The sequence below is a fragment of the Drosophila grimshawi genome, unplaced genomic scaffold, assembly GCF_018153295.1.
Source record: "Drosophila grimshawi isolate 15287-2541.00 unplaced genomic scaffold, ASM1815329v1 contig_44, whole genome shotgun sequence".
Classification (NCBI taxonomy): Eukaryota; Metazoa; Arthropoda; class Insecta; order Diptera; family Drosophilidae; genus Drosophila; species Drosophila grimshawi.
In genome coordinates this window covers 12,489,829-12,514,809 of record NW_025063240.1, presented here as the reverse complement: position 1 = coordinate 12,514,809, position 24,981 = coordinate 12,489,829, and the positions used below count along the sequence as shown (strand labels likewise).

Below are 24,981 nucleotides of genomic sequence, written 5' to 3'. Positions count from 1 at the left end.
TAACTTATATAAATTCCGACTGTATCTCTTATACGTCTCGCTCTTTCTCTACGTGTGCATCTATCTCACTCTACTTGCGGATATCCGCATGCAAGCCATAACTCAATAAAGCATTGTCCAGAGCCAAAGCTGTAGAAGAGGAGCATAAAACAAAGGCAGAGGCAATAGCAAAGGACAAACGACCAAAACTAAAACCGAGCAATGCCACCAGTCAAAGATACAATCGAAATGCAGTAACAGCATGCGAAAGGAAATAAATGAAGGGATGCAGAGGGGCAATGAAAAGGGGCAGAGTAGCGAAAAAAAGGGCAGACAGATTAGAAGAATAAACAAAGCCTGGGGCTTGACTGTCCAACCGGGAAAACTGGGCGACTGCCCGACTGGCTGCTCCAGCTGGCCTCCGACTGCTGTCATTGGGGCCAAGAAATAAACATTAACTGTAATTTAGTGGGGCATTGTGCTTAAGCGTCGAGTCTACTCGACTTGAATCGAATCGTGGCGAGTCGAGTCTGGTCTGGTCGAGTTTCGCATTCTCGCAGCGCTCTCAAATCATGGCCCTATTGAAAGGAGGCTGCCTGCTCGCAACAACCACTCTCCCCGCCCTTTCGCAAGTTTCATGTTACACGAGGCGTTTCGTGCTGGTCAAAACGCTGCGGGAAGTCTCAATGTGAAGGCAATTGTTATTTGCCTTTGGCTTTGCTTCAGCTTTGCACAGCGGCCAACAATTAGATGGCAGCAGCTGGCAATTCTACATACACACACAGATACACACAGCTAACAAACTAAGCCAAATTGGCTAAGAGGCAAAAATTCCGCAATAATCGACAACAATAAAAATGTTCGCAACCTTTATGAATATTGCTCAGCTTTTAAAACTGCCCAACAACAACAAAAAATGAAAAACGAACCCAAGTGCGCAAAAAAAGGGTCTTCACTTTCTTGATTACCACTCAGTAGAATAATGCTGGGCATATTAGAAAAAATAAACCAAAAATTTCAGCAAGTCATGCCAGTCAGAGCTGCCCAGTTACTTAACACATTTAATGCTCAATCATGGCAAACAGATTTACCTGGCAATTAGCCTCTAACACAATTCTGTTAAATTCGGTGAAATGTTGCATGTTAGTCCGACTCTAACAGCTGTAAGTCGCAAGCAGAGCAAACAACAAGTGAAAGCCGCCAAAAACCTAGCAAAAAAATACAAAAATACTCTTAAGTGCAAAGCAAAGCAAACGCCCACTGCGCAAACGTTACTCACCACACACAGACACGCACACCACCACCACGATTGGAGTACACACACACACACAGAGAGACACACGTATACGCCCCTAAAAACCGCCAGTGGCCATAACATGGCTTTATTTGGCTTATACATTGTTGGACGCTGTGCCAGCTCATGAACTTTGCTCATAATTCAACACCTAACAGCAACACCTACACAACAAACCCCTCCAAACAACAAAATAAGAAGGAAACAAAAAATAAAAACAAAACAAAAAAACACACAACAAGTGAAATAATAATAATAATAAAAAAGAAGAGAAAAAAAAACGTTTTTCAAATTAAACTTTGCACTCTGACCACTTGATGATGCCACCGAAGCGGAGGCAACAACAACAACAACAGCAACAACAACAAACGCCACGGGCTGCAAAATGAAAACAGGCGCAAAAGCTGTTCCTGATATCCACTCGACAGCGGCACCTTACCGCTCCTACCCCTGCCCTGTCCCCACTTTTTTTCTGAGGGGTGAAGGAAACTGGCCCTTTATTGCAGCTAAACAATTTTCATAGGCTATCAGCGGGGCGGACAGCGAACAAGTTGGCAACTTTTTCGAGTGCAGCAACAAATTAAATTTGCGCTGGTAATTGGATTTCAAAACACTTCTACGACGGCTGTGTTTAATGCCCACAGAAGCTTTTCCACACGCACACACACACACACAGACACACACACAGACACACACACACAGACACACACACAGACCCACAGACACATATTCACTGAGAGACACACTCGCAGATTTGCCAGAAGTTGGACAGACGTCGCGGCCGTCTCTACTGCTACTACTGCTGATGTTGAGCTGTCAAAGGCTCTGGGCCAGCACTTTGCTTGCGGCCTGCACACGCCTGGCCAACCATCTAACCAGCCCCCTAAGCCCCTCCACGACCACCCAGCACACAGCACCCACACCCCAACGACCCAGCTCCACGTAAAAGCCACCCACTACTCAGCCTCTCAGAGCTTTGGCCTAGAAAATGCTCCCCGTATTGGACTCAAACGCGACTGCGACAGCGATAGCGGTAACGATAGCGAACTACTACCAATTGCGTATCCCTTTTGGCCAACATGAGGTTCATTGCTATTGTTGTTGCTGGCACTTGGCAAAATTTAGCATGCGGCTCATAAAGTAAACAGAATGAACTGACACTCAAAATAACTGGCAGCCCAGCAGGACAGTTTATAATTATGGCGCGCAAATAAATCTTGTCATGTTATCCTTGTTGCTGCTGTTGCAATTGTTGCAAAACGACAGCGGAAATGAAAGCGGATGCTGTCAGGCCGGAAATTATAAAAAACTGTTAAATGCTGAGATTTTTTTGTGTTATTGTGGTTGCTGACTTCGACTGCTTATTCGAGCAGAGGCAATCGAAGATTTTATTTATAGATTATGTCTACCAAAAATAACTCTTAAAATAAATCTTTGATGCTTTCGCGTGTAAAGGTTAAATATATCTCCATGCCAAAATATTTACTTCTCGAATAAATAAATAAAAATACAAATATCTGTCAAGTTATTAAAAATTGCTAAAATATTAAAAGTATCAAATTTGTTATCTAAAACTGAAAAAACGCATACCTTAAATACAGTATTAATTTATTTACAAATCCGTTTTTTAATTCCATCATTTGTTTAGCCAACAATTTCACAGTTGAAATCGACGAACTTCGATTTTGAATATTTCATCTGTGTTAAGTCCGGCAATCCGAAATAATAATAATAAAAATAAACATAATTCCATCTTTACATCCATAAAAATATGCGCTCCAATTACATAGACAATATTTACAAAGGTTTCGTTCGCTACGCACGGGAAATTCAATGCCAAATCCACAAGCGACACAACAGCCAAATCCATTAAATAATCCACGTAAATAAACTAAAACCAAACGAAACGAAATGACACGAAAAAGAAATGAGAAGAAAGGTGGGGTGAAGCAGGGCGAAGGCCAAAATCAGCAACAAAAAAAAGAACAACAACACACAAAACAAAAATTTCTTTTTTTACAAACGTACAGAAAAAAAAAACCGAATCGAGGAAAAATTCATTTTTCAAATTCCAATCACAGTTATTAAATCTTTGCTATATGGTTATGGTTATTGTTGTGATTTGATTTTATGGTTATAGATGGGAGAGAGTCAAGAGCAAGCGGGAGAGAGAGAGATAGAGAGAGAGAAAGAGAGAGAGAGAGAGAGAGCGAGAGAAGAGAGAGAGCTCAGTTGTCGTTAAAGAGTGTAAAAGCTTTGCGCTCTTTCACAGCATGAGTCCCTAGTAAAGAGAACAAACGCGTCGGTCGCTCTCTCTCTTTTTGTTATTATTGTTTGTTGTTGTTGCTGCTGGCGATGGTGATATTTTGCGCGCGCTACAGCAACACTGGCAACATTTTGTGTCAGGCTGCAAAAACGAAAAAGGAAAAAAAAGTGGGCCTAAAATGCTTTACTGACGTCATAAAAGTGTCTTTTCTTATCTGGCTGAGTATCTACAAGCGAAATGCGATGGATGATGCCGCTCTGTACAGTTATTCTACGTATTCCTCTCCGTATGTCTCACTGTGTGTGTGTGTGTGCGTCTGTGTGTGTGTGTTAGTGTGTGTGTTTGTAGTACTAATGTAAATGTCGCTAGCAGGCAGCAGTTCAGCAATACTCAGACATACACACACACACACACACTCCCAGACACAAATATGTGTATGTATGTGTGCGCCTGTCACTGACGCATAAAGGAAAATAATTATATTTAAAGGCAATTTGGTGGCAGCCGCAGCCTTCTGCAGTGTCCTTGACCGACTTATGTAGATTTTCTGCAGCTTATTGCCTGCTTTTACAGTTTTCACACATACAAATTCTCGCAGCTGCTGCTGCCACTGCTGCTGGATCCATAGTTCGCATAGCATTCGCTACACCACTCCTTCCTCCCCCCACCCCATCCCTTTCCCCGAGCTGCCTTCCCTTGCAACTTACGGATATGCATGAACAATATTTGGCCCATCTCATTATTAAACATATTTCGAGATATTTTCTTATGGTGAAAGAAAAATATTTATGTGCTGTAACTGAAACTGCGTATGTGTGATAATTCTCTTGTTGTCTGGTGTGTTTGTCTGTGTGTGCTTGTGGGCGTGGCACAGCATGTGACTTAAGCTATTATACGAATGACTCTTACTGATTACCTTTGCACATTCCGGGGGCGTTGTCAAAATATTAAAAAGGTGCATATTTTATGACCTATTTGGGGGCCAACGTTTTTGGTGTCGTTTGACTGTAATTAAGTCAAAATAAACTGCTCTTGTGTTTAAAATACAAATTTATGGGCAACTGTTGCCTACTTTTATGGGCTCAACACTCATCATGAAAATATTGCCTACTTTTATGCGCTGAAATAGTTGCAATTGTTTTAATAGCGACATAAACACTTTTCAACACACACACACACACTTACATGGTATACTTAATTTTTTAGTCAACTTGCAACACTGTAGAAAAGTTGCTTCCGCCGCAGTAGCTGCCATACAATTCTATTAAGTTGACATTGCTCCCCTTTGACCCGCAAAAAAAATTGTAACTGAGACTAACAAAATAAATTATGTTTACGATTTGCAAAAGCTTTAATATGCCCCAGAGCCAAATCCTAAGTGCACACAGCAGCAGCAACAACAACAACAAATAGCAGCAGTAGCAGCAGCAGCAGCAGCAGATTCTTGTTGGCTGACTCCAAAGACAACAATGAATAAATTTAATTTTTGCTGCGACCGACCTACCGCACCATAACCTCAGCTTCAGTTTCTTGTGGCTGTTGTTGTTGTTGCTGCTGTTGTTGTTATTGTGGTTGCTGCTCATGTTGACTAAACACCTTTGAGATTTCCAGATATGCCTTGCCCTCTGGCAGCTGTCAAGCGTGCTTTCGCTCCTTTCTCCCTCATACCACCCCACTCCAAACTAAACTCAAACTCAAGCCCCAACGCTCCCCTTCCTGCGCCAGCCTGAGTGCATTATAACTGCATTTTGGTTTTGATGACGTCGACAACGTTGTCGTCGTTGTCGTTGTCGCTGCCGTCGTTGCCGTCGTTGCCGTCGTCGGCTGATTTGTAAATTATACTTGAGCACATAGCACACACTTACACATACACACACAGTCGCGCGACTCGCAGAGATTTATAATGTGACTAAACGGACTGTTAACTAAACCAGCAGCATCATGCTCTCTTAATGGGAGTTCAATTGAAGAGAGCATTGAAAGCTTGAAGGCAGCTTTTCACCGCGCTCATGTGACTGCCTGCCAGTTAAAACAGATAGATAGAAGAAGAGAGAGAGAGAGAATCACGGCGAACAGCGACAACGGCGGATGCTGCGAAAAGCTTTTTGATTTTGCTGATTACGTAAATAAAGGCGAAGCACCGAACGACTATATACGAAATGTGGCGAAACTCTGTTATAAACAATTTGAGCAGCAGTCCACGCAGCAGCGACCCGCTTTCGTATGTATGTGCGCCTCTTTGTGTGTGTGTGTGTGTACAGGCTAAGCCTACACGCACACCCGAAATGGGGCGAGGAGCAGAAGCAGAAGCAGCAGCAGCAGCAGCAGTATCAGCACAGCAACAACAATGAAACAAACGAATGCTAACGAGGCTGCCGCTGCCTGACATAAAAAGAGAGAGAGACAGAGAGGGAATGAGAGAGGGAGAGAGAGAGAGAGAGAGAGAGAGAGAGTGTAAGCGGAGCAAATAGTATGCATGGCAATGCTTACGTTTTATATTTCGCTCTTTCAATTGTCGTCCACTTTGAGTTCGTTCTCTTGGCACTCGGCTCTGTCCTGTCGCCGTCGCCGCAGTCACCGTCAGCGTCAGCTTAGTTGCTGGCTGTGATGCGTGGTGAAAATCAGTCACAACGGGAACGTCGTCGCGAGCTGTTAGCGCGCTTCAAGCACTTGCTTTTGTTGCGAGAGGCGAAACATAGAACACAGAAAGCAAAAGCAAATGCAAAATTTCAGAGCCTGTGCTTCCAAGAAGCCAAATAACTCGAACCAAATATAACCAAAATAAAGCGTAGGAAAATCTCAAAAATGCGAATGCAATGAAATCATGTTTTTGTGTGGCGACACACGCCGTCAAGTGTGAAAAGTGCGTCAGCAGCAGCCGCAGCAGCAGCAGCCACAGCGGGAGTCGGGCGGCAAAGAAATCAAATTACAAAACGGCAACACACACACACAGACACAGATGTGAATACCAACACAGCAACACTGACACACACACACACACACACACACAGAGGCAAACAGAGACAGACACACGCAGCGCTCAAATCGACGCAGGCTATATAATTTAGCACACAAGTTAAACGCAAAAAGCAAACGGAAAGATGAGCAAAAAACACAAATACATAAATACAAAATAAAATGCGAAGAAATGAAGCGAAATCGGAACAAAAAAAAAAAAAACGCAGCCGCCCAAAAATTGCGCGTTTGTGTATGCGTGTATGTGTGTGTGTGTGTGTGTGTGTGTGTTTGCTAGCTGTCTGCTTTTGTGTGTGCAGAAATCAAATGAAAAATGCTCGGCCAATCGCCATTAAAAGCAAATTAACAAGTGTAAAGTTTTCGAAAAACGCTGCTCAAAAAGAAAACAACAACAACAACAGCAACAGCAACAAAAATACAAACAAGCTGAACGCAAAAAGTGTTGAAAAATGCCACAGCTGGTGTACCAGAGCGGGGCAATGGCAAAAAAAAAAAACGAAAAAAACACACAGCAAAAAGAAAAGAAAAACACGCAAATACCAACGCACTTAACACACATACAAACAACAACAGCAACAACACGAGCAACAACAAACATAGACATTTAACAGCGGGGCAAAGGCAGCAAAAAGAAAATAAAATACAAAAAGCAAAGAACTCGAGAGCTTGAGATTTGAGTCTAGAATTCGTGTGCTGTAGTTGTTGCCCAGGCAGCTTCTGTTGTTGTTGTTGTTGCTATTGCTGTTGCTGTTGCTGTTTGTTGTTGTTGCTGCTTGCCTATATTTTTAGCACGCGCAGCGAGAATTTAAATCGCCAACGCAGAAAAAGTTTTCCTTTTTGCTGGCTAATAAAATACATATCAACAAGCAAATGGGCGCAGAAACAACAGCAGCAGCAGCAACAACAACAACAACAACAATTGCTATGGCATATTGCTGCTGCGGCTGTTGCCAGTAACGACGACAGCAGCAGCAGCTGCAAGGATAACCAGCTAGCAACGTCATACATGTGCAAGGATATTATCAACGTCATGCCTGCCACAGACACACAATCACACACACACACACGCACACACATACACAGAGACAAAGCGAGAGAGCCAGATGCTGCTGCTAGGCCAGTGAGAGCGAGAGGGAGAGAGAAAGAGAGAGAGAAAGAGAGTGAGAGGGAGTGTGGCATATATGTGCTGCATCATTCTGCTGCTTGACAGTTGTTTTCACTAACATTAAACGTATTTATATTTATGACTGCATGTCTGCTGACATTAAATGCATTAAAAACATGTTGATAAATTCATTTAAATCTATTTAACTAAAAATAAATGCAAACCAACAATAACAACAGCACACAAATACACATGTTGTCATGTTGTGTCCTTTGCCCTCTCGTCCTGCTGCTGCTGCTTCTGCTGCTGCCGCTCTCATTAGTGCCCTGTGGCTGCCCATCGAATTATGCGGAAATCTAATTTATTTGTCCCAGCAGCAGTCGGCGTCCCTTGATTTCAAATTGATCGGCAGCCACAACAACACAACACAACCACAGCAACAACAACTGAACAAGCTTCTGAGAATTCTATAACAAGTCTTGTCTACTTATAGGATTTCCCAACTCCCCACTCTGCCCGAACACGCACACATCAACTGTTTTAGAAAATATGCTTCTGGGAATATGTTTCAAAATAAGCGTTGCATCAAATTAGTTTTATTAATGTCAATTATTAATTTGGCAGTTGGCATAGTTGTTAACAAATATTTTGAATATTTATTGCAAGTCCTTTAAATAAATGGCATATTTCTGTATGCCACAAAACATGCATAATTAAACAACCTATATTAAATAAATATGCTAAAATGCATTGCCTACTTCTAAGTGCCGCAAACGAAAAAAACTAAATATTTAAAGTAATATTTGTAGTAATTCGAATAGTAATTTTGAGGCAGATTTTTGACAAATTTAAGCTTTAATAGACTTTTAGAAAAAATATATAACTAATGAAAAATCAAATGCCTGTATAAAGATCTCAACAAAAAAGTGAACTCCCATTAGAAATAAAAGTATGGCGCAGAACTTAATCGAGTTACTTTTTTGAGTTGGCGGCTTATCTCTGTAGTTGCTTCATAATTTAGTTATTCAATTTTAAACAGACAAAAACCCCTTGCCGAAAACGTTAACTTTATTCGCTTATTGCCTATTGGCAAATAGACGCCAAGGAAACTGCCAAAAACTTTTGTGTTTCTAAAACAATCGAAATAATTTATTACTGTTGCATAGATACAAAACAACAGAAAAAAAAGACAAAAAACACACACACACACGCATATAAAAATGTCATTTAAGGCTGGAGGGGCTAAAACTTTGGTCGCAGAAATTAACTTTATTGGGCGAATCAAGAGAAAATTGCTAAACAAATGCGTTGAAGCACCTTTTCAAGTGCGGGGAAGGCGTACTAGTCCCTGCCCTCCGCAAGCAAAGTTGCCAACTAGTTGAGCTTTGCCACACGCTCACACACACGTGCAGTGAAGATAGAGAGAGATAGAGAGAGGGAGAGTGCGAGGGAGATCTTAACTAAACACATGGCAACTTAAACTTATCGGCAACTCGCATCTTACGGCTACAAGCTGGCCGAAACTTTAACGTTCGCTGCTCTTTGTGTGTGTGTGTGAGTGTTTGTGTTTGTGTGTGCACGCGCTCACGTATCGTGCCCCTTCTTGCTGCCTGAACTCCAAAAATACAAAAGAAACAGCAACAACAACAGGCAACTAAGACGCACTAATTCACATCTTCGCATTTGGCAACTTGCAGCGTCTTCTTCTTATTGTTTGTGTTTTGTTTCTAAGTCGAAGAAAGTAGGCTATAAAAACTATCAGCATAGCACTCGAGGCGCCTGTGGCTAGTTGCTCTCTTCTCAAGAATCCCACTATGTGGCTCACTCTGATGCAGTAGCACTAGTAGTAACAACAATCTGACAACAAAGTGGCATAAGCATAACATAAAAATAGGAAAAGTTTTGCTTCTTTTTTTATTTTTGAAGTTTTACCCCTATCTGGGCCTAGCATAACAACTAAACAACAACAAAAATAAAAAAAAAACACAAAAAAGCAAATAAAAATATAAAAAAAAATCATACTGGATCATATAATCCTTTCACTTAACAAGCAAACTTTTGGCAACAGACCGAAAAACTTTGCGCATTTCTGCTGCTACTGCTTCTTCTTCTTCTTGCTCTGCATCTACTGCTTTTTCAACTGCTATGTTGTGCTTTGCATAAGCACAAGTCAAGAGTATGGGCTGCCGGGGTAGGTGGGTAGCATGCAAGAGGGTGGTGGGGGTACACAGGATGTGAGTTGGAGGCTCGCACACACTACATGACGTTGGGAAAATTTATGCATTCGCCAGGCCAGGCCAGAAAAGTATTTATGTATGCGCTTATAAATATATGCACATCTTGCTTACATCCCTCGCCCCTCTCTCTCCCCTCTCTTTCTCTCTCTCTCTCTCTCTCTCTCTAGCTGGTGTGTGCAGATAGCCAGCAAATTTATGCTAGCAATATAACAAACAAAATATTTGCGCACCAAGAGTTGAGCAAAAACTTTTTTTTATACACGTTGCCCTTGCGCTCCCCTCAGCCACAGGCAGCTAACGAAACTTTAAAATAACACAAGTGTAAAATATGAAAAAATAAATAATAAAACTGAAATACAATTTTTTCCCTATTTTTATTTTTTTTTTGGGGCAAGTTTAAATTTAAAAACTTGCAAAGCAAGCAACACGCTGTCTTTGTTGATGTGTGCGTGTGTGTGTGTTATTTGTTTTCTTTTGGTCCTTTTTTACGCTAATTAAAGGCAGTAGACACAGATATAATACGAACACAAACATACATACGCACTCCCACACAGACAGGCCAGGATTAGTTGTCCTTGTGCCCAAAAAAAAATAAATAAATAAAAAAAAATATATATATATGCATATATTATATAAATAAACCGAAATGCACACAAAAGCGTAACCCTGAAATATGTGCATCTGGAAAAAAGAACGAAATTTGAAGGCTGCTGCTGCGCTGAAAAGTAGGCAACGAAAGCTGCTCAAATGTTGGCCAGCTGAAAAGTAGGCAACAAAATGTGTATTTGCTGACAGTCACATAAATTAAAATTGTGTGAGTGTCTGATTCGATAATTACAGCAGCAATTAAAGCATTATAACAAATTAACAATAGCAACAACTCAAATGCAAAATAAATATTAAAATTTAACAAAATCAACAAACGAGCGACAACACAGCCATTAAAAGCCAAATATAATTAAATTAACTGTAAATAAGATAACAAATAAAAAAAAATAAGACAAAGCCAACAAACACGCACGCAACAACGCACCGATAAACAGTTAAGCAAACAAATAATACAACAACAAACCAAAAAAAAACAAAAAAAAAAACCGAATCCCAACACCAACAAAAAATCCCGAAAACGAATGTGTTCAGTACTCATATAATTCAGCGAATTTTTCTGTGGTGCCATTCAGCGAATTCGCAACAAGTAAAAATAATTAATTATAGATAAATGTGTGCGACGTGTGTGAGACACACAAACCCACATTTATACACGCACACACACCCACACACACACACATACACATACACAAACACATGCGCAGTTAAATAAATAAATTGCCAAAATAAAAATAACCCAACAAATATAAAACGACAAGAAGCGTTTAATAAATGACTGCATTATATAAATGAGCTTTTAGTTTAATTAATCACTAAATAAATTACCAAAATACACACTCACACACGCACACATGTTTAGCAAGTGCTTGTGTGTGTGCCTTAGCTGAAGCCACATGCATGGCAGCATTAACAACCAAAACAACAACAATAACTACAACAACAACGTATCCAATAAATACAACTGCAGCAACAATAAACGCAATACAAACAGCAACAACAACAGCAACAATAATAAAAACAGCAACAACGCATCTGTGCAACAGCAATTTAGCCACGCCCACGTCCACGTCCACGTTCACGCCCATTCGCACATACTGTCATAGCTGCCAGCGCTGTTGTTGTTGCTGTAATTCATTCTGGCCGCCCCAATACAACAACTTCAACAACAACACCAACAACATCAACATCAGCAACTACAGCAACAGGCAAACAACGAACAGCGCAACGCTAGTGAAACAAACAACAACACAAGCAACAACAACAAGAACAACAGCAGCAGCGCTTCACTTGAAGTCGCCGCTGCCGCTGCTGCCGCCGTCGACGTCGGCAGCAATAACAGCAACAGCAGCAGCGTTGCCACCGATCCCAAGAAATCCTTCTCGCTACACTGCTGTTGCGTGATCGTCGACATTACACCCGTCTCACATCCGGTGGCACGTTTGACAACAGCAACAACGGCCTCGGGAAGGGATGCGGGCGCCGGTGGCAGCGCTGCCGGCAGCAGCAGCGGCGGCGGCTTGGGTCTCACCGAAAACGTCTCCCAGCTGGCCAGTCAACTATTTCGCTTTGGCAGCAAGAAGCGCTCGACAGGCGTCTGCATCTGCAATGCCCAATGTCGGCTGCAATCGCTCGGCGAATCTGCGGCAGCCCTCAAATCAACAACGCATCACGGCTCTCTCGATCGCCTGCTGCAACAGCAACAACAACAGTTGCCACAGAAATCATCGCAGCAGCAGCAACACTCAAGCGCTGAGCGTTCCATAAGCTGGGTTGTTGATGGCGGCGGTGCTGGTGCACTGCTGACTGCCGCTAGCTCCGATGAGAGTGATGAGAAGCTGCAGCAGCAGAAGAAGCCACCCCCGCTAGAGGAGCCACCGCCGCCGCCACGCCCCCCGGCTCGGCATAGTGTGCGCGAGGAATTCGAACGGGGTGTCGAGGTGGAGAAGTTCTATCATCAGATCAATGGAGACATCTTTGAGATCACGCGACGGGTGCGTGCCCGCGACGAGGACACCATGGAGCAGCGTTGTATCAAGCGCAAAAGCTCCGCTGTGCCACACTATGTTCGACTGCCCGAGCAGCGGCCACAGTTGCCGCCACGACGGCAGAAAAGCGCCGAAGAGGTGACCATGCCGAAGAGTGCGTTACGACAGGCGGCACCCGAACCACAACTGGAGTGGTTCGATAGAAAGGCGCAGCAGCGCCATTCTGCACGCTCCGCGGAGGGGGGACAGGTGCGTGAGGAGACCATCGAATGGCTCAAGCTGCAGAAGCAACAGCCAACGGCTCCAGCGCCCGCGCGCACTTCCTCCGGCCCCAGTGAGATTACCGTGCTCAAGGACGAACTGCCCGATTGGTTGCTGGAGCATTTGCCGCGTCAGCGCGAACGCCAATCTTCCGCAGAGAAACCGGTGAGTTCGGCGTATGCGAAAGCTCTTGCAGAGCTGCTGAAGAAGCCACTCTCGCGCCAGAGTTCTGGTCCTTGCGAGGTATCCTTGCTCAAGACGGACATCGTCGAGTGGCTGACAAAGATGCAGTCAACTGTGGCCGTGAGCGGCGGCAAATCCTCATCATCCACGCGACGCTCGCATCATCGTCGGAATGGCAGCAGCGGCGCTGCACCCCGATCCAACTCGCAGGAGGATCAGGTTGCTGCGATCGGGAGCGAACAGGTGCATCATGCAACGTTGCAACGGAAGCGACACTCCTTGGGTCACAGCAATGCTGATAGTGGGGAGGAGCAGTTGCAGCAAGCGATGCCCACTCTCGAGTGGATTGCGTATCCGCTGCACAAGCTGCAATCACTGGGCAAACAGCCTGTGTCCGTGCCCAGTGGCTATGATGTGCCTGCTCCACTGACTGCCACCCATACGCCGCTCTGCCAGGAGCAGCGCCGGCGCGAGGAACGCTCTCGCGAGCGTCGATTGCGTCACTCCGCCAGTGAGGTGGTCAGCAGCGGAGCAGGAACAGGAGCAGGTGCAGGTGCGCCCGCGCCAAGCGGCAGCGGACAGCAGGAGCGACTGGAGCGTCTGTATGCCAAGCCGCACAAGGAGCGCTATCAGTATGTGCCCAAAGTAACGCCGCCCAAGGACCACCAAACCACCAGCAGTAGCACCACAAAGTCCAAGCGTTCGCGTCGCCATCAGACTCAACGTTCTGCCACTGTGACGGACATGTCCGCACAGCGTTCCACAGCACATAAGCGCAAATCCTCGAGTGCGGAGCGTGCTCCACGTTCCCGCTCACCATCGCCGTGCACGGATCCCGCCTGCCCGCTGCTGCCTATTTGCACGGATCCGCACTGCCGCTACCAGGAGTGTCAGCGACGACGCTGTCTCACCTCCTCCGCGAGCTCCGTGAATCTGGCGCGGCATCAGCAGTTGGCCCAGGTGCAGTTGCATGCGGTGCCTTCACATCTATTAGCAGGTTCCGATATAACAACGCCCTCAACGACAGCAACACCACCACCACCAACGGCAACAGCAGTCGCAGGAGCACAACCACCACAACCACTAGCAGATGCACCTGCTCCGTTGACGGAGCGACGTCTGGTCATCTGTCATGAGTGTCGGTCGTGTGCACCGATGCTCAGCTGCCAGAATCGCAAATGCCTCAATGCCGCCAAGTGCAACTCACTGCCTCGTTGTGCCGCCGATTTCAATCGTCTGCGCACCACACTCGCCCAGCCACCCACAACGCTGGATGACATTGAGCCGGCGCCACTCGAAATGGAACCGCCGCAGCAGCAGCAGTTCCAGCCCGCCTCGCCCACTTTCCATATGCAGCATTATCGCAGTAGCTCGCAACCGAATACGTTGCAGCGTGGCGATTCAACTGCTTCCAGCTGTGGCATGGCAACAAATCGTGGCTGGCTGGAGCCCATTCAGCAGCTAGATTTGTATCCTCAACAGCAGCAGCAACAGCCACAGCATCATCTGCATCATGCACTCAACGGGAACGGCAAACTGATGAAATCCGCCTCGGCTGCGTCACTCAACTCGCGAAGGCGTCGCCACAAGACGGTCCACTTTGGCGAGAATCTGTTGCGTGAAGTGTGCCAGAATCGCAAGCTGATTAAGACGGAGCAGGTGCCATCGGGCTCGGCACCCATGAAGGCCAACATTCAGCTGCTGTACAATTTTGTGGAGGGTGTGCTCAGCGCCTGGGTGGACGATGATGAGGATCAGGTGCGGTCCGGCGCCGAATCCGAGCCAGAGCATGGACTTGTTGCGCTGCAGCCCATTCATCGTTGCAATCGCTTGCGGTATCAGTGCATCAGGCGGGTGGTCGAGGAAGCTGCAGATCTGCAGGGCACCCTCAAGCTGGGCAACTCACGGTATCGACATCGACACTGGCGCAGCACCGCCAAGCAGTGCAACGAAATGTTCCTTCGCAAGGTAAACTTTATTTTAAGTGAAATTGTATCAAGCAGATACATTTTCAAGCAAAGTTGTTCAAAACTAAATTCAAACTAAAGATTTTACAGCTACTTTTGCAGTGATTCACTTCAAATTTCTTATAAATAAATTTAATATATCTCTTAATTATAATCAATCCAACAAATATATTTTTATGAACTAGCTTTACAACTTGTCAAAAATGTTATTAATGCTATATCTGATATATATGAATATTATATATATATTTGAATATCTTATATTTATATATGAATATTATCTAAACCATTTATAATAATAGATACAATGCGCATTTATATAATTACTTAAGAAACCCTTTTTACTGTCACTTATAATCTGACTTGTATGATGCCAGAACTTATTCATTATTTTAGAGTTTTTTCTTGCTCATTAAAAACTTTATGGAAATTTAAGAAATCTGACTCATAAACGGATATACATGTTGCTATTAATTATGCAGTTTCTGACAGTTTGTGTTAAGTTTCTTGACAATTTCCCTTTCGAAATATGTTCTCAATAATTTGCTAACTTTTCACTTAAAATCCTTATCACCCAAAATATTAAATTGATAAGTAGCTGTCTCAATTTTCAACTCTTGAACAAATCGGTTGACTGCCGCTTTAACTTTGAGCTCTCGCTTGAATGTCTAGTGACAAGGGGTGGTCCCACCCTAACACTCGTGCCCGTCCATCCCCACTCAAGCTGCTCAAGCTCTTTGACTTAAATGTATTGTCGCAACGTTCCGTTCGGTGTTGTCGTCTGATGTCCGTTTGTCTGTCTGCGACAAATTCATTTTGGCTGCCTAACAAAACGTTGATCAAAGCCAAAACATCCTTTTCACGGTCGAGCTACCAGGCAAGGCAACACAAGCTCCTGCTCCTGCTCCTGCTCCTGACTGCTCCTTGCAGCTTGCTTGCTAGCCGTGCTCACAAAGGAGGCAGGCAATAAATTAAAGCATTAGCCCAAGCCAAAAAAGCTCTTAGCACACACACACACACACACACACACACACACGCACACACACAAAGTAAGGGTAGGATGGTGATTGGGTGGCATTTTCATTTACTGTTCGCATTTAGTTTTTTGGATAATGAATGGCATTGATTGGAATTCACATGAATCACAGTTGCAAAGTGATAAAGGCTATTTGTAGCATATATGTACATACATATGTACCTATGCATGTATCTATTGGGTTTTGAGAACTTGTCCAAACGGGCATGCCATAATCTATGAGTGCCTGCATTCATGCGATTGCACTGTGTAGCTTTGTAAAGCACTTGTATCTTGTATCTGGTAGCTGGTAACTAGTATCTTGTATCCATGGCAACTGAGCAAGCATTTGCAAACGGTGCAGCTCACTTGGCACTACTTGACCAATATCAAAGAGTGTAACTACTACGAACTGAAACTACAGGGGCCAACAAACACAGATTGAATTCAGCACACACAAAAGAACGAGTTTGAATCTCACGCTGCATATTAATTAATTGCCAGATCAACAAAAAGGATATTAGATTATCAAATGCTACGGCTCTTGACTTTCAATTGAATGTTATTAGCTGCCAGTTTGAGCACACAAAAAGGGAGACATGTTGAAAAATAGTGAGATAAGGCGAGCTAAAAGATTTATTAATTTAGATAAGAGAGGATGACAATCGTTCCTTTGACAGATAAGATTCTGAATAAGATACGAACTTGGCAAAAATATAATTAGCCAAAGTAATTCATGGTAATTGGATTTGAAGACATATATACATATTTCTTTAACTTAATCAATTATATAAAATATTTGTGCTCAACAATGTTTGAAGGCAGCAGAATATAGTTATTAAAGAGTGGATAGAAGCTGCCAGTGGCACCTGCTTACCTTTATCTCACCTGAATTCCTTGTTAGTTTTGATTGATCTGTTGCTAAACCGATGCTTTCCATCCGCTTCTCAAACCAATTACTATTAAGCATCTCTCAGTGCGCACATTTAATCAAATGCGAATGACATGGCAGCTACCTGTTTGATTATCTACTTGCCAAGTCTAACGTCTCTAAGCCTTACCCCCAAATCGCTTAGCTAGAGGGTGGAGTATTTCCGTTTTAATCATTGCCGAAAATCCCAAAATACCATCTTACAGTTAATGCCAAATTGCTTTTGCCCGCTGCTTCTGCACAGTGCACTGCAGATTTGAATGCTTGCGACGGCATCTGCTTAGACAGCTTCATTTGTGACTAAGATGTTGCCCCAAAAAGAAACTGTAAAGAAAATGAATGCTTAAGAAAATGTATCGTGGGGAGAGTTTTAACACTTGCAATGCGCTGCAGCTTTTCCATTTTTGAATTTCTGACAACGCTAGAAGTACTTTCCTTTAATGTCTCACTCAAGTCACTTAAGCAAACGTGCCACGAATTTGCAGTTTTTCTTCTCGCGACAGCTGGCAACCCTACACATAAGCAAATGCTTGCTTACATATGTGAAATTGTGCGAATGTGAACGTGAATGTTTGTTGTGCCAGACGAGCAACAACAACAACAACAACAGCAACAACAGCAACAGCAACAACATCGTAAACACTCTATCAAATATTGTAATTTTTGACAGCGACAGCGACAAATGAAATGATTTTTCCTTTTTTGGGACAGAGCTGCGGCGTGTGCTGTTACCGAGCAGTTGGAGTGTTACGGGGAGAGAGGAGTATGGAGTGTGCAGCTTGGGATTGGGATTGGGACTTGGATTGGGATGTAGTAGGTGCCAATGGCAGGCAACTCTCACATTTGACATTCAAAAGTCATTGATAATTATGGATGAAACGTGAACGACAGCCGCATCGAGGGATCACAATCAATTCTTGATTAGAAAACGCAGCTCCGACTCAGGCTCACCTGTCTGGGGCTCTTGGATAAGGGTGTGTCACCCCAAGTGGGCGTGTCCCTGCCTCCGTCTGGGATTCGTGCGTGTGTGCGTAAATTGAATTTTGATTTTGCACTGATGCTGAGATATGGCATATTAGGCCAAAGTAATCAGGTGAGCAGGGGGAGTGATGGGGGGATCAGGACCATAGGCATTTAATCTGTTGTGTGTGGGTGTGTGTGTGTGTGTGTGTGTGTGCGTGTTTTAGGTTGCCCATTTAGGCTTACCCATGTGAGACACACATAGACCATAACGTAGAGTGTGCCCCAAGCTCAGCCCATTGTCAGCCAGTCAGCCCAAAACTGATGAAATTCGACAAAGCTTTAACAATGGGTGGCGGCGATGAGTGAGGGACTGACAGTCGGGTCATATCAATTAAAAATTCATGAATCATTTGACAAACTCTTTGGGTCTGTGCACAAATTGTAACCATTTCAGCTAGGCCAATCAGTCGACGTCGAGATTTGGTGCTTGTAAACTGTCGTGTCCTTTTTTGGGGTGTGCCCATTGTTTGTCCGTGAAGACACATACACACAGACATATATATATATATATAATACACACAATTGTAGATGCACAGTAATCGTTTGTAAAAGGTACAAAACTCGTTAATTCAACCGAATTGTGTCCTTTTCATTCTGGTCGCCACTTTCGACAGCAGCATTCTAAAGAGTTTTCCATTACATTAGCGTCGATTGTTCCGAGTATTTTGCTCTGCTTAGTAACCGATGGAGTGACTTTTGTGAAAAGTACAACTAACTGTTAGCTTATTATCTTTAATTTGAAAGAATTCGAAGCACAACTCTCCTGCCTGGGTTGCCTGGGCTGCCATCTACTTGCTGCTTGCAACAGAACCAAACCAGTTCCGCTCGACAGCTTCCGTTCGGCTTGATGATTTCATGAAAAACTTCATTGAGCAAGCGGAAACTATTTCATTTGGCGCAATAAATGTTGTCAGTTGAATGTTGGCCCAATGGGCAGTGCGGCAGAGTGGGTGGGTCGAGGGAGTGGGTGCATGGGGAGTGCTCTTTGATGATGATTGAGGCCACTCGGCTAGTAATTTAAACAGAACAATCTCTCGAAATGGAATATGTTGTAAAATAATTTTGTCCAAACTGTATCGAATCGAAACTTGATGCAAACTGGCAGTATCAACTTTAGAAAACAGTTTCAGTTTTACAGCACTGTCATAGAGTTACGGAATTGCCGTATTTAATTAAAAAGAGTCATTGTTAAAAATGTATAATAGAGCCGGTTGAAAATTTATTGCGTACAGGAAAAATAAAATTTTTACAATGTTGCACACAATATTTTAGCAACTATTTCAACCCACTTCTTGCCCAATGTTCTTTATATATAGCATTCCCAATTAATCAGAGTTACAAGCGATGCAACTCAATACGAATCAATGAGGGTTGCCCCAAAGCCGAAAACCTCTTGCCACAAAAGGTGCCGCTTTGATCTGATGCTGCTGCTGCTACTGGGTTGGGTTGGTTTGGGTTGGGTTTGCCTTTTTATTTTCGGCAATTTCGAGTAAGAAAATATTTATGTTGCCAGAGAGCGGAGAGTCACTCAGGCAGCTCACGTTTGGGTATTTGCATGCCTTTGCACTCCTTCGATTAATATAAAATTTGATTAAACTTGGCCAACGACAAACGACTGACGACGACGCCGACAACGTTGACGACGTCACTTGTGGGTTAAGCACACACATGAGTTTGCAACATACAAAAAGGGCGAACGACTGCTGAGCATTGGGGCGTGGCTGCTGTGCAAACATAAGCGCCACACGCCACTTGACAGTTGCCAACTTGCTGTAGTCGCCGGCCCCCCATGACGCATCGGGGCAGTCAAATAAATAACTTGTAAAACATGCATATGAGCAAAAATGTTTGAAAATTGACAGAAACGTGAAAGGGGAGGGACGTGGCATGTGCGTGGGTTGTATCGTAGTAACTGAAAGATAAGAAATTGGGCCAAGGCATTGACGATTCTGTCGTTCCGTCCAAACAGCAGCAGGAAGCGAAGACGAAACGAATAAACACATTGTAAATTGATTTCCTTGGGAACTCAAATAAAAATGGCATGAACCAGCAAGTGAGCGACATTGTGGGCGTACCGGGTGGCAGGGTGGCAAGTGGCAAGCGGGCTGACGGCATGGGTGGGGCAGAGTGTACTACCACCCAATTGAAACGAATGAATGGGCAAACCAATTTTTATTGCCACGCGGGACACGTAGAGCGCTCAGTAGCAACAGCAGCAGAAGCAGAAGTAGCAGCAATAGCAGCACTACGGCCTCAGCGCTTCGTTGCCTCAATTTGATTCCCACACGGACCAGCTGAAACACCCTTATCCTCACGTGCCGCTCGCCGCTTGCTTTGCCACCCGCCCTCCCCACCCCCTCACTCCGTCCCTCCTCACTGTTTTCCTGTTGCGAAAGCAGAAATTGGCGCACTGGGCGCTGTGTGGTGAGAACGGAAGGAAGTCGGCATGGAGGTTGGCCAAGGCAGTGACAGAGAGAGAGGTTGAGGTTGAGGCTGAGGCAGAGGCAGAGCAGTGGTTCTCGAACCGGGCTTTTGATGAAATGCTCGCTACTAGACTACCGAAAAATATGTACCCTGTAATTTAGACAATTGCCATACTTTTGGCAGCAAAACCTACCTTTTAAAATTACAAGTCAGTAATATATATTTATAATATAGTTTTGAGATTGCCGACAAGCGACACGGATTTCATCTCTTGAGAGTTTTTAATTCGTAAGTTTATTTCTAGCAAACTTTTTAAATTCAGCGGCTGGTTCTTTATCAAAGTGTAGTCAGTATCTGTCTCGATAAAATGAACAAGTAACTGTTTGGCATTGCCTGAACTTCCTTCTCCCTGCTGCTATTTCTTTTCGATTCGTTTTCTGAGTCGTTTCGTAGTTGTCAATTGTTGTCCATCCGTTGCCCGCTCTTTTTTCACCGCGTTCTCTTCTGGCTTCCCCATGTCCCATGTTGCCAACTTCACTAAAAATGCAAGCGAGAGAAGACAAATTGCTTTATCGACGACATACGTAACAAATGTTGCTGTCGGCAGTGACAACGGCAACAGCAACAGCAACAACAACAGCAGCAACAAGGAGCCGAGCCAGTCAACCATTATTGGTTTCAAATAGCTTACGGGACGATACGATTCGTGTCGGGTTGACTTTTGTGTGATTGTGTGTGCTTGAGTGTGAGGAACTTGCCTGACTGGCACTGCTAATTATGACTTAATTATTTCAATTATTATCCAGGTTGATTGAATTTTATCGTTGCCCGTTGCCAGTAACAACAAATATACAACCATATATTGTAGCTGCAATTCATTTGCTGATATCACATTCTTAACACGCTATCTGTTCGTTGCGTCCATTTGCAGATCTCGGACGATGATCGAATGAGCCTAACTACTGCCGTATCGGATGAAGATGATGGCGAAAGTGTCATGGCGTCACCATATAAAGCAAAGGCCACTGGCACCGCTGCATCCTCCTTCAACTGCACGGGCGCTGTGCGTAAAGCTGGGTAAGTTAAGTAATGCACACCAGCCCCAGCCCCAGCCCCAGTCCCAATCCCAACCCCAATCCTTATCTAACTACCAGTAATCAGTGGCACGAATGTATTCCCCGAGGCATTCCATTCAGCGAGTAGCAGTCACGTGTGTGCTCCAACAGCAGCAACAGCATACTCATCATAAATAAAGTAGCAAATGGCTTGGCATATCATTTACAGCGATTACGGCAAAACGCATTTCACTCTCCCTATCAGTCAGATATGATAAAGTATGTGTATGCCCACATTGTGCAAATCCATGGAGATTATAAAACAGCCACAAAAATGGAGATTTTGAGCGTAATAAGAGTTGAGCTCTTTGAGGCCACACGACTTGCACGTTTAGTGTTACTTTTCAGCTAATTAGCCTAAATTCCCTATTCTCTTTTGATACAAAGTAATAATTCGAGTTCATATAATAAACCAGAGGAAACCCCTAAATTAGATGGCTGATTATAGTACAACTTTATTTTAAATTCTCTTAAAAGCTATTCCCTCAGTTGCCACATTCTTATCTTAAATAAAAATGAATTCAAACATGCTCAATAGAAGAAAAATGTAAGCAATATCTTTAAAATTAGAAACTTAGAAAATATCCTTCAACTGTTTGTGGCATGTACATAGTTTATTGATGCAATATATTTCTGATGATTGAATGCCGCATTTTAAATGCTGCAAGCAATTTATCCCCCTTTTCAGTAAATTATATTTATAAACTTTTCTTCGATTTCATTTTGTCGTCCGGCTTATTAGCTGCATGCTTATAACTATATATGTATATATTTAATTTAATTTTCCGTTTGCAGCTTTCTATCGGTAAAGAAATGGTTACTACGTAAGAAGCATCAAATCGAGCTGGCTCGCAAACGTGGCTGGAAGGGCTATTGGGTATGCCTGAAGGGTACCACGCTCCTCTTCTATCCGTGCGATTCGCGCGAGGGTCGCAGCGTTGAGGCGGCGCCCAAGCATTTAATTATTGTGGACGGCGCAATTATGCAGCCGATACCGGAGCATCCCAAGCGCGATTATATATTCTGTCTGAGCACCGCATTCGGTGATGCCTATCTGTTCCAGGCGCCCTGTCAGGTGAGTATCGAAGAAATGGTGAAACGTGGAAGTGTTGGCTGCATCCGTCTGCAGGATATGATGCGTAGTGTGCTCAATAAACCTGACAAGGTCCTTCAAGCGTAAGACTTGCCATGCTGCAATTAAAAAAAAAAGAAGACATTTGCCTCCCTCCCATATCGCCCAAAGGCAGCATATCTCATAAAAGCTGGCCTTGTCCAGGCACCAAGCAGGACGACAACATTGACAAACAAGACTTGGACTTGGACGACATCGTCGAGTCATTGAGCGAACGTATGCTTGCGCAAGAATACCAAGGATTTCCATCTGGCAGCTACGCATATGTGTGTGTGTGTGTGTGTGTGTGTGTGTGGTGTTGAGTTCAGTGCTCGCGGGCTTCCAACAAACCTTACTCGCAATCGCCATGCAAAATGTGTGCCACACACCAATACACACACACACACACACACACACACACACACATACAAAAATGGCTCAAATGCAAATCGCCAGGCTTAAAGTGCGATTGAGGTTGGATTCGCTCGACAGCCAAAGGACAGATTGCCTAGAACCAATAGTTGTTGGTTGCCTAGCAGCTTGGCTGCTTGGTCCTTGTGCCTAAACTGTTACATGTCTCAAAGGCCAAAACTGATTTACCTTGCTGGCTGCCAGGTTGACAGCGTTTGACCTGGTCGCCACAGTGATTTGTCATTAAATTTACATAACTGATAGTCAGCCACCAACGACAACGACAGCAACAACAACAACGACGACGACAGCAACAGCGACGATAGCAACAAATTTGACATTTGGCTCTGGGGAGCAGCATCAAATTTGCTTGCGGTGCATTTGGCGCTGCAATTTGTAACAACTACACTCAAAGAAAAAGTATGCCATAGAAACCAAAAAAATTGAAATTTCCTACATTCAAGAGCATCCATTTTTCTATGTGCACAATGCAACGGCAGTTTTCTCACACTCTCTGACTTTTTCACTCTTTCATTTCGCAGGTGGAGCTGGAGAATTGGGTGAATAGCATACACAGCGCCTGTGCCGCTGCATTCGCACGTCATCGCGGCAAAACGGGCACACTGCATCTGCTGCAGGAGGAGATCTTTCGCCTGGAGAAGGCCATTGAATCGGTAAGTGAATGCCAGCAACATACCCCCAATCACTCTACCTGTCGTGTGGAAATAGTTGTTGCTACTCCTGTTGAACATACCTTGAGTATGTGTGTATGCATTTGGATGTGTATATTGACTTGAATTATTGCCGTCCACTTTCACCTTGCAAGGAAATTGCTGAGTGCCTTCAGCGCAAATTCAAGAGATGAGAATTGAAATTGTGTATTGAGCATAAAAGCTGTTTGCCGACTGTAGTATTTCCAAACTCAAATGCTCAAATGCTGACGGCGTTATTATGAAAATGACATGGAAAAAAGTCTGAAGACATGTAAATTCCATGAATTATGAACTCATCGGGCTGGCATATGTACTCGCTGCTGACACTGATTTGATTATACATTCACTTTTAGGTGAACGCCCTTAACAATAGTCGTAGTGCTGCCAAACCATAACTGATGTACACACTTATATTTTACATTGCTGAGTTTAGTTGATACGCTTTGTAGTAGCCAATGCTATTTGTAAGTTGCGTTTCCAAGTAGAAACATTATTGAGAATGTGCACCTGGCACTCTCACAAATTCGTGGCAATCGAAAAGATCAACACAAATAAATCCAAGTAAAACCATTAAATCAATCAATAAAATTATCTACAAGCTCTACTCATGTACATTCAATTTGAGCTGTGGCAAACTTTATTTCTTTCATGCTAGATGCACACAGCAGAAGCAGGCAAGCAGCAACAGCAACAGCAACACCAGCACATCATTGATATTCAGAGCATGTTTCTGTATATTTCAGCACCTAATCAGTCGTTAAAGTAATCAACAACAAAGCCAAATTGTACGAATACATCAATTCGCGATGATTTCTAAACTCGACTCAACTCCCAACTTTCAGGCAAAGACACAATAAACGCATTTGGCCACCACCCCCAACTCACCTCTTGCCGCCCAACACACTCTCCCATCCAATTTCTCAATTTCAGCCACAAGCAGAATTGCTAGCCAATTTCTCAGTATGGCGCTCCCCAAAGATTTATGCGCTGCCTGTTTTCGGTGGCTTCTTGGTGCTCCTGCTTATGTATTTGCTTTCAAATCAATTTCCCATCAATTTCGCGTCGCGGTTTCACAGCACCAACATTTGTTTCTTGCCGCCGACTGCATTGCAATTTATTTGCACAACTTTGCGGCCAACAATAATAGCAACAACAGCATCTACCCAAGAAATCCTAGTCGTAGCAAAATTGAGAGGCCAAGATGAAAGCAAAAACACAAACAGAAAACCAAATAGAACTCAAGCTGTTTAGCAGCAGAAGAGAGATAGAGGAAGAACAAGAAACTGCACTTGCCACACAATAAATGGCTGAATAAACTCCCAAGAGAGGTAGTTGTATTTGAGAAGAGTGTGGAGGGTCCTGTTAGCACACTCCGC

General features: G+C 43.7%; 1 protein-coding gene across 15 annotated transcripts in view; it reads left to right on the top strand.

Moving 5' to 3' along the window:
* LOC6558325 overlaps nucleotides 1-24,981 on the top strand; it is an 87,611-nt gene that overhangs the window by 19,796 nt on the left and 42,834 nt on the right. For 8 of the 15 annotated variants that reach the window (XM_043215692.1, XM_043215691.1, XM_043215694.1 and 5 more), the window contains 3 exons: nucleotides 21,187-21,332; nucleotides 22,166-22,445; nucleotides 23,435-23,566. In XM_043215692.1, coding sequence (XP_043071627.1) covers nucleotides 21,187-21,332; nucleotides 22,166-22,445; nucleotides 23,435-23,566 — 558 coding nt within the window. Of the gene's footprint in view, nucleotides 1-12,340; nucleotides 14,864-21,186; nucleotides 21,333-22,165; nucleotides 22,446-23,434; nucleotides 23,567-24,981 lie in introns of those variants that run through there. The other 7 variants (XM_043215681.1, XM_043215680.1, XM_043215682.1 and 4 more) reach the window with 1 other exon arrangement.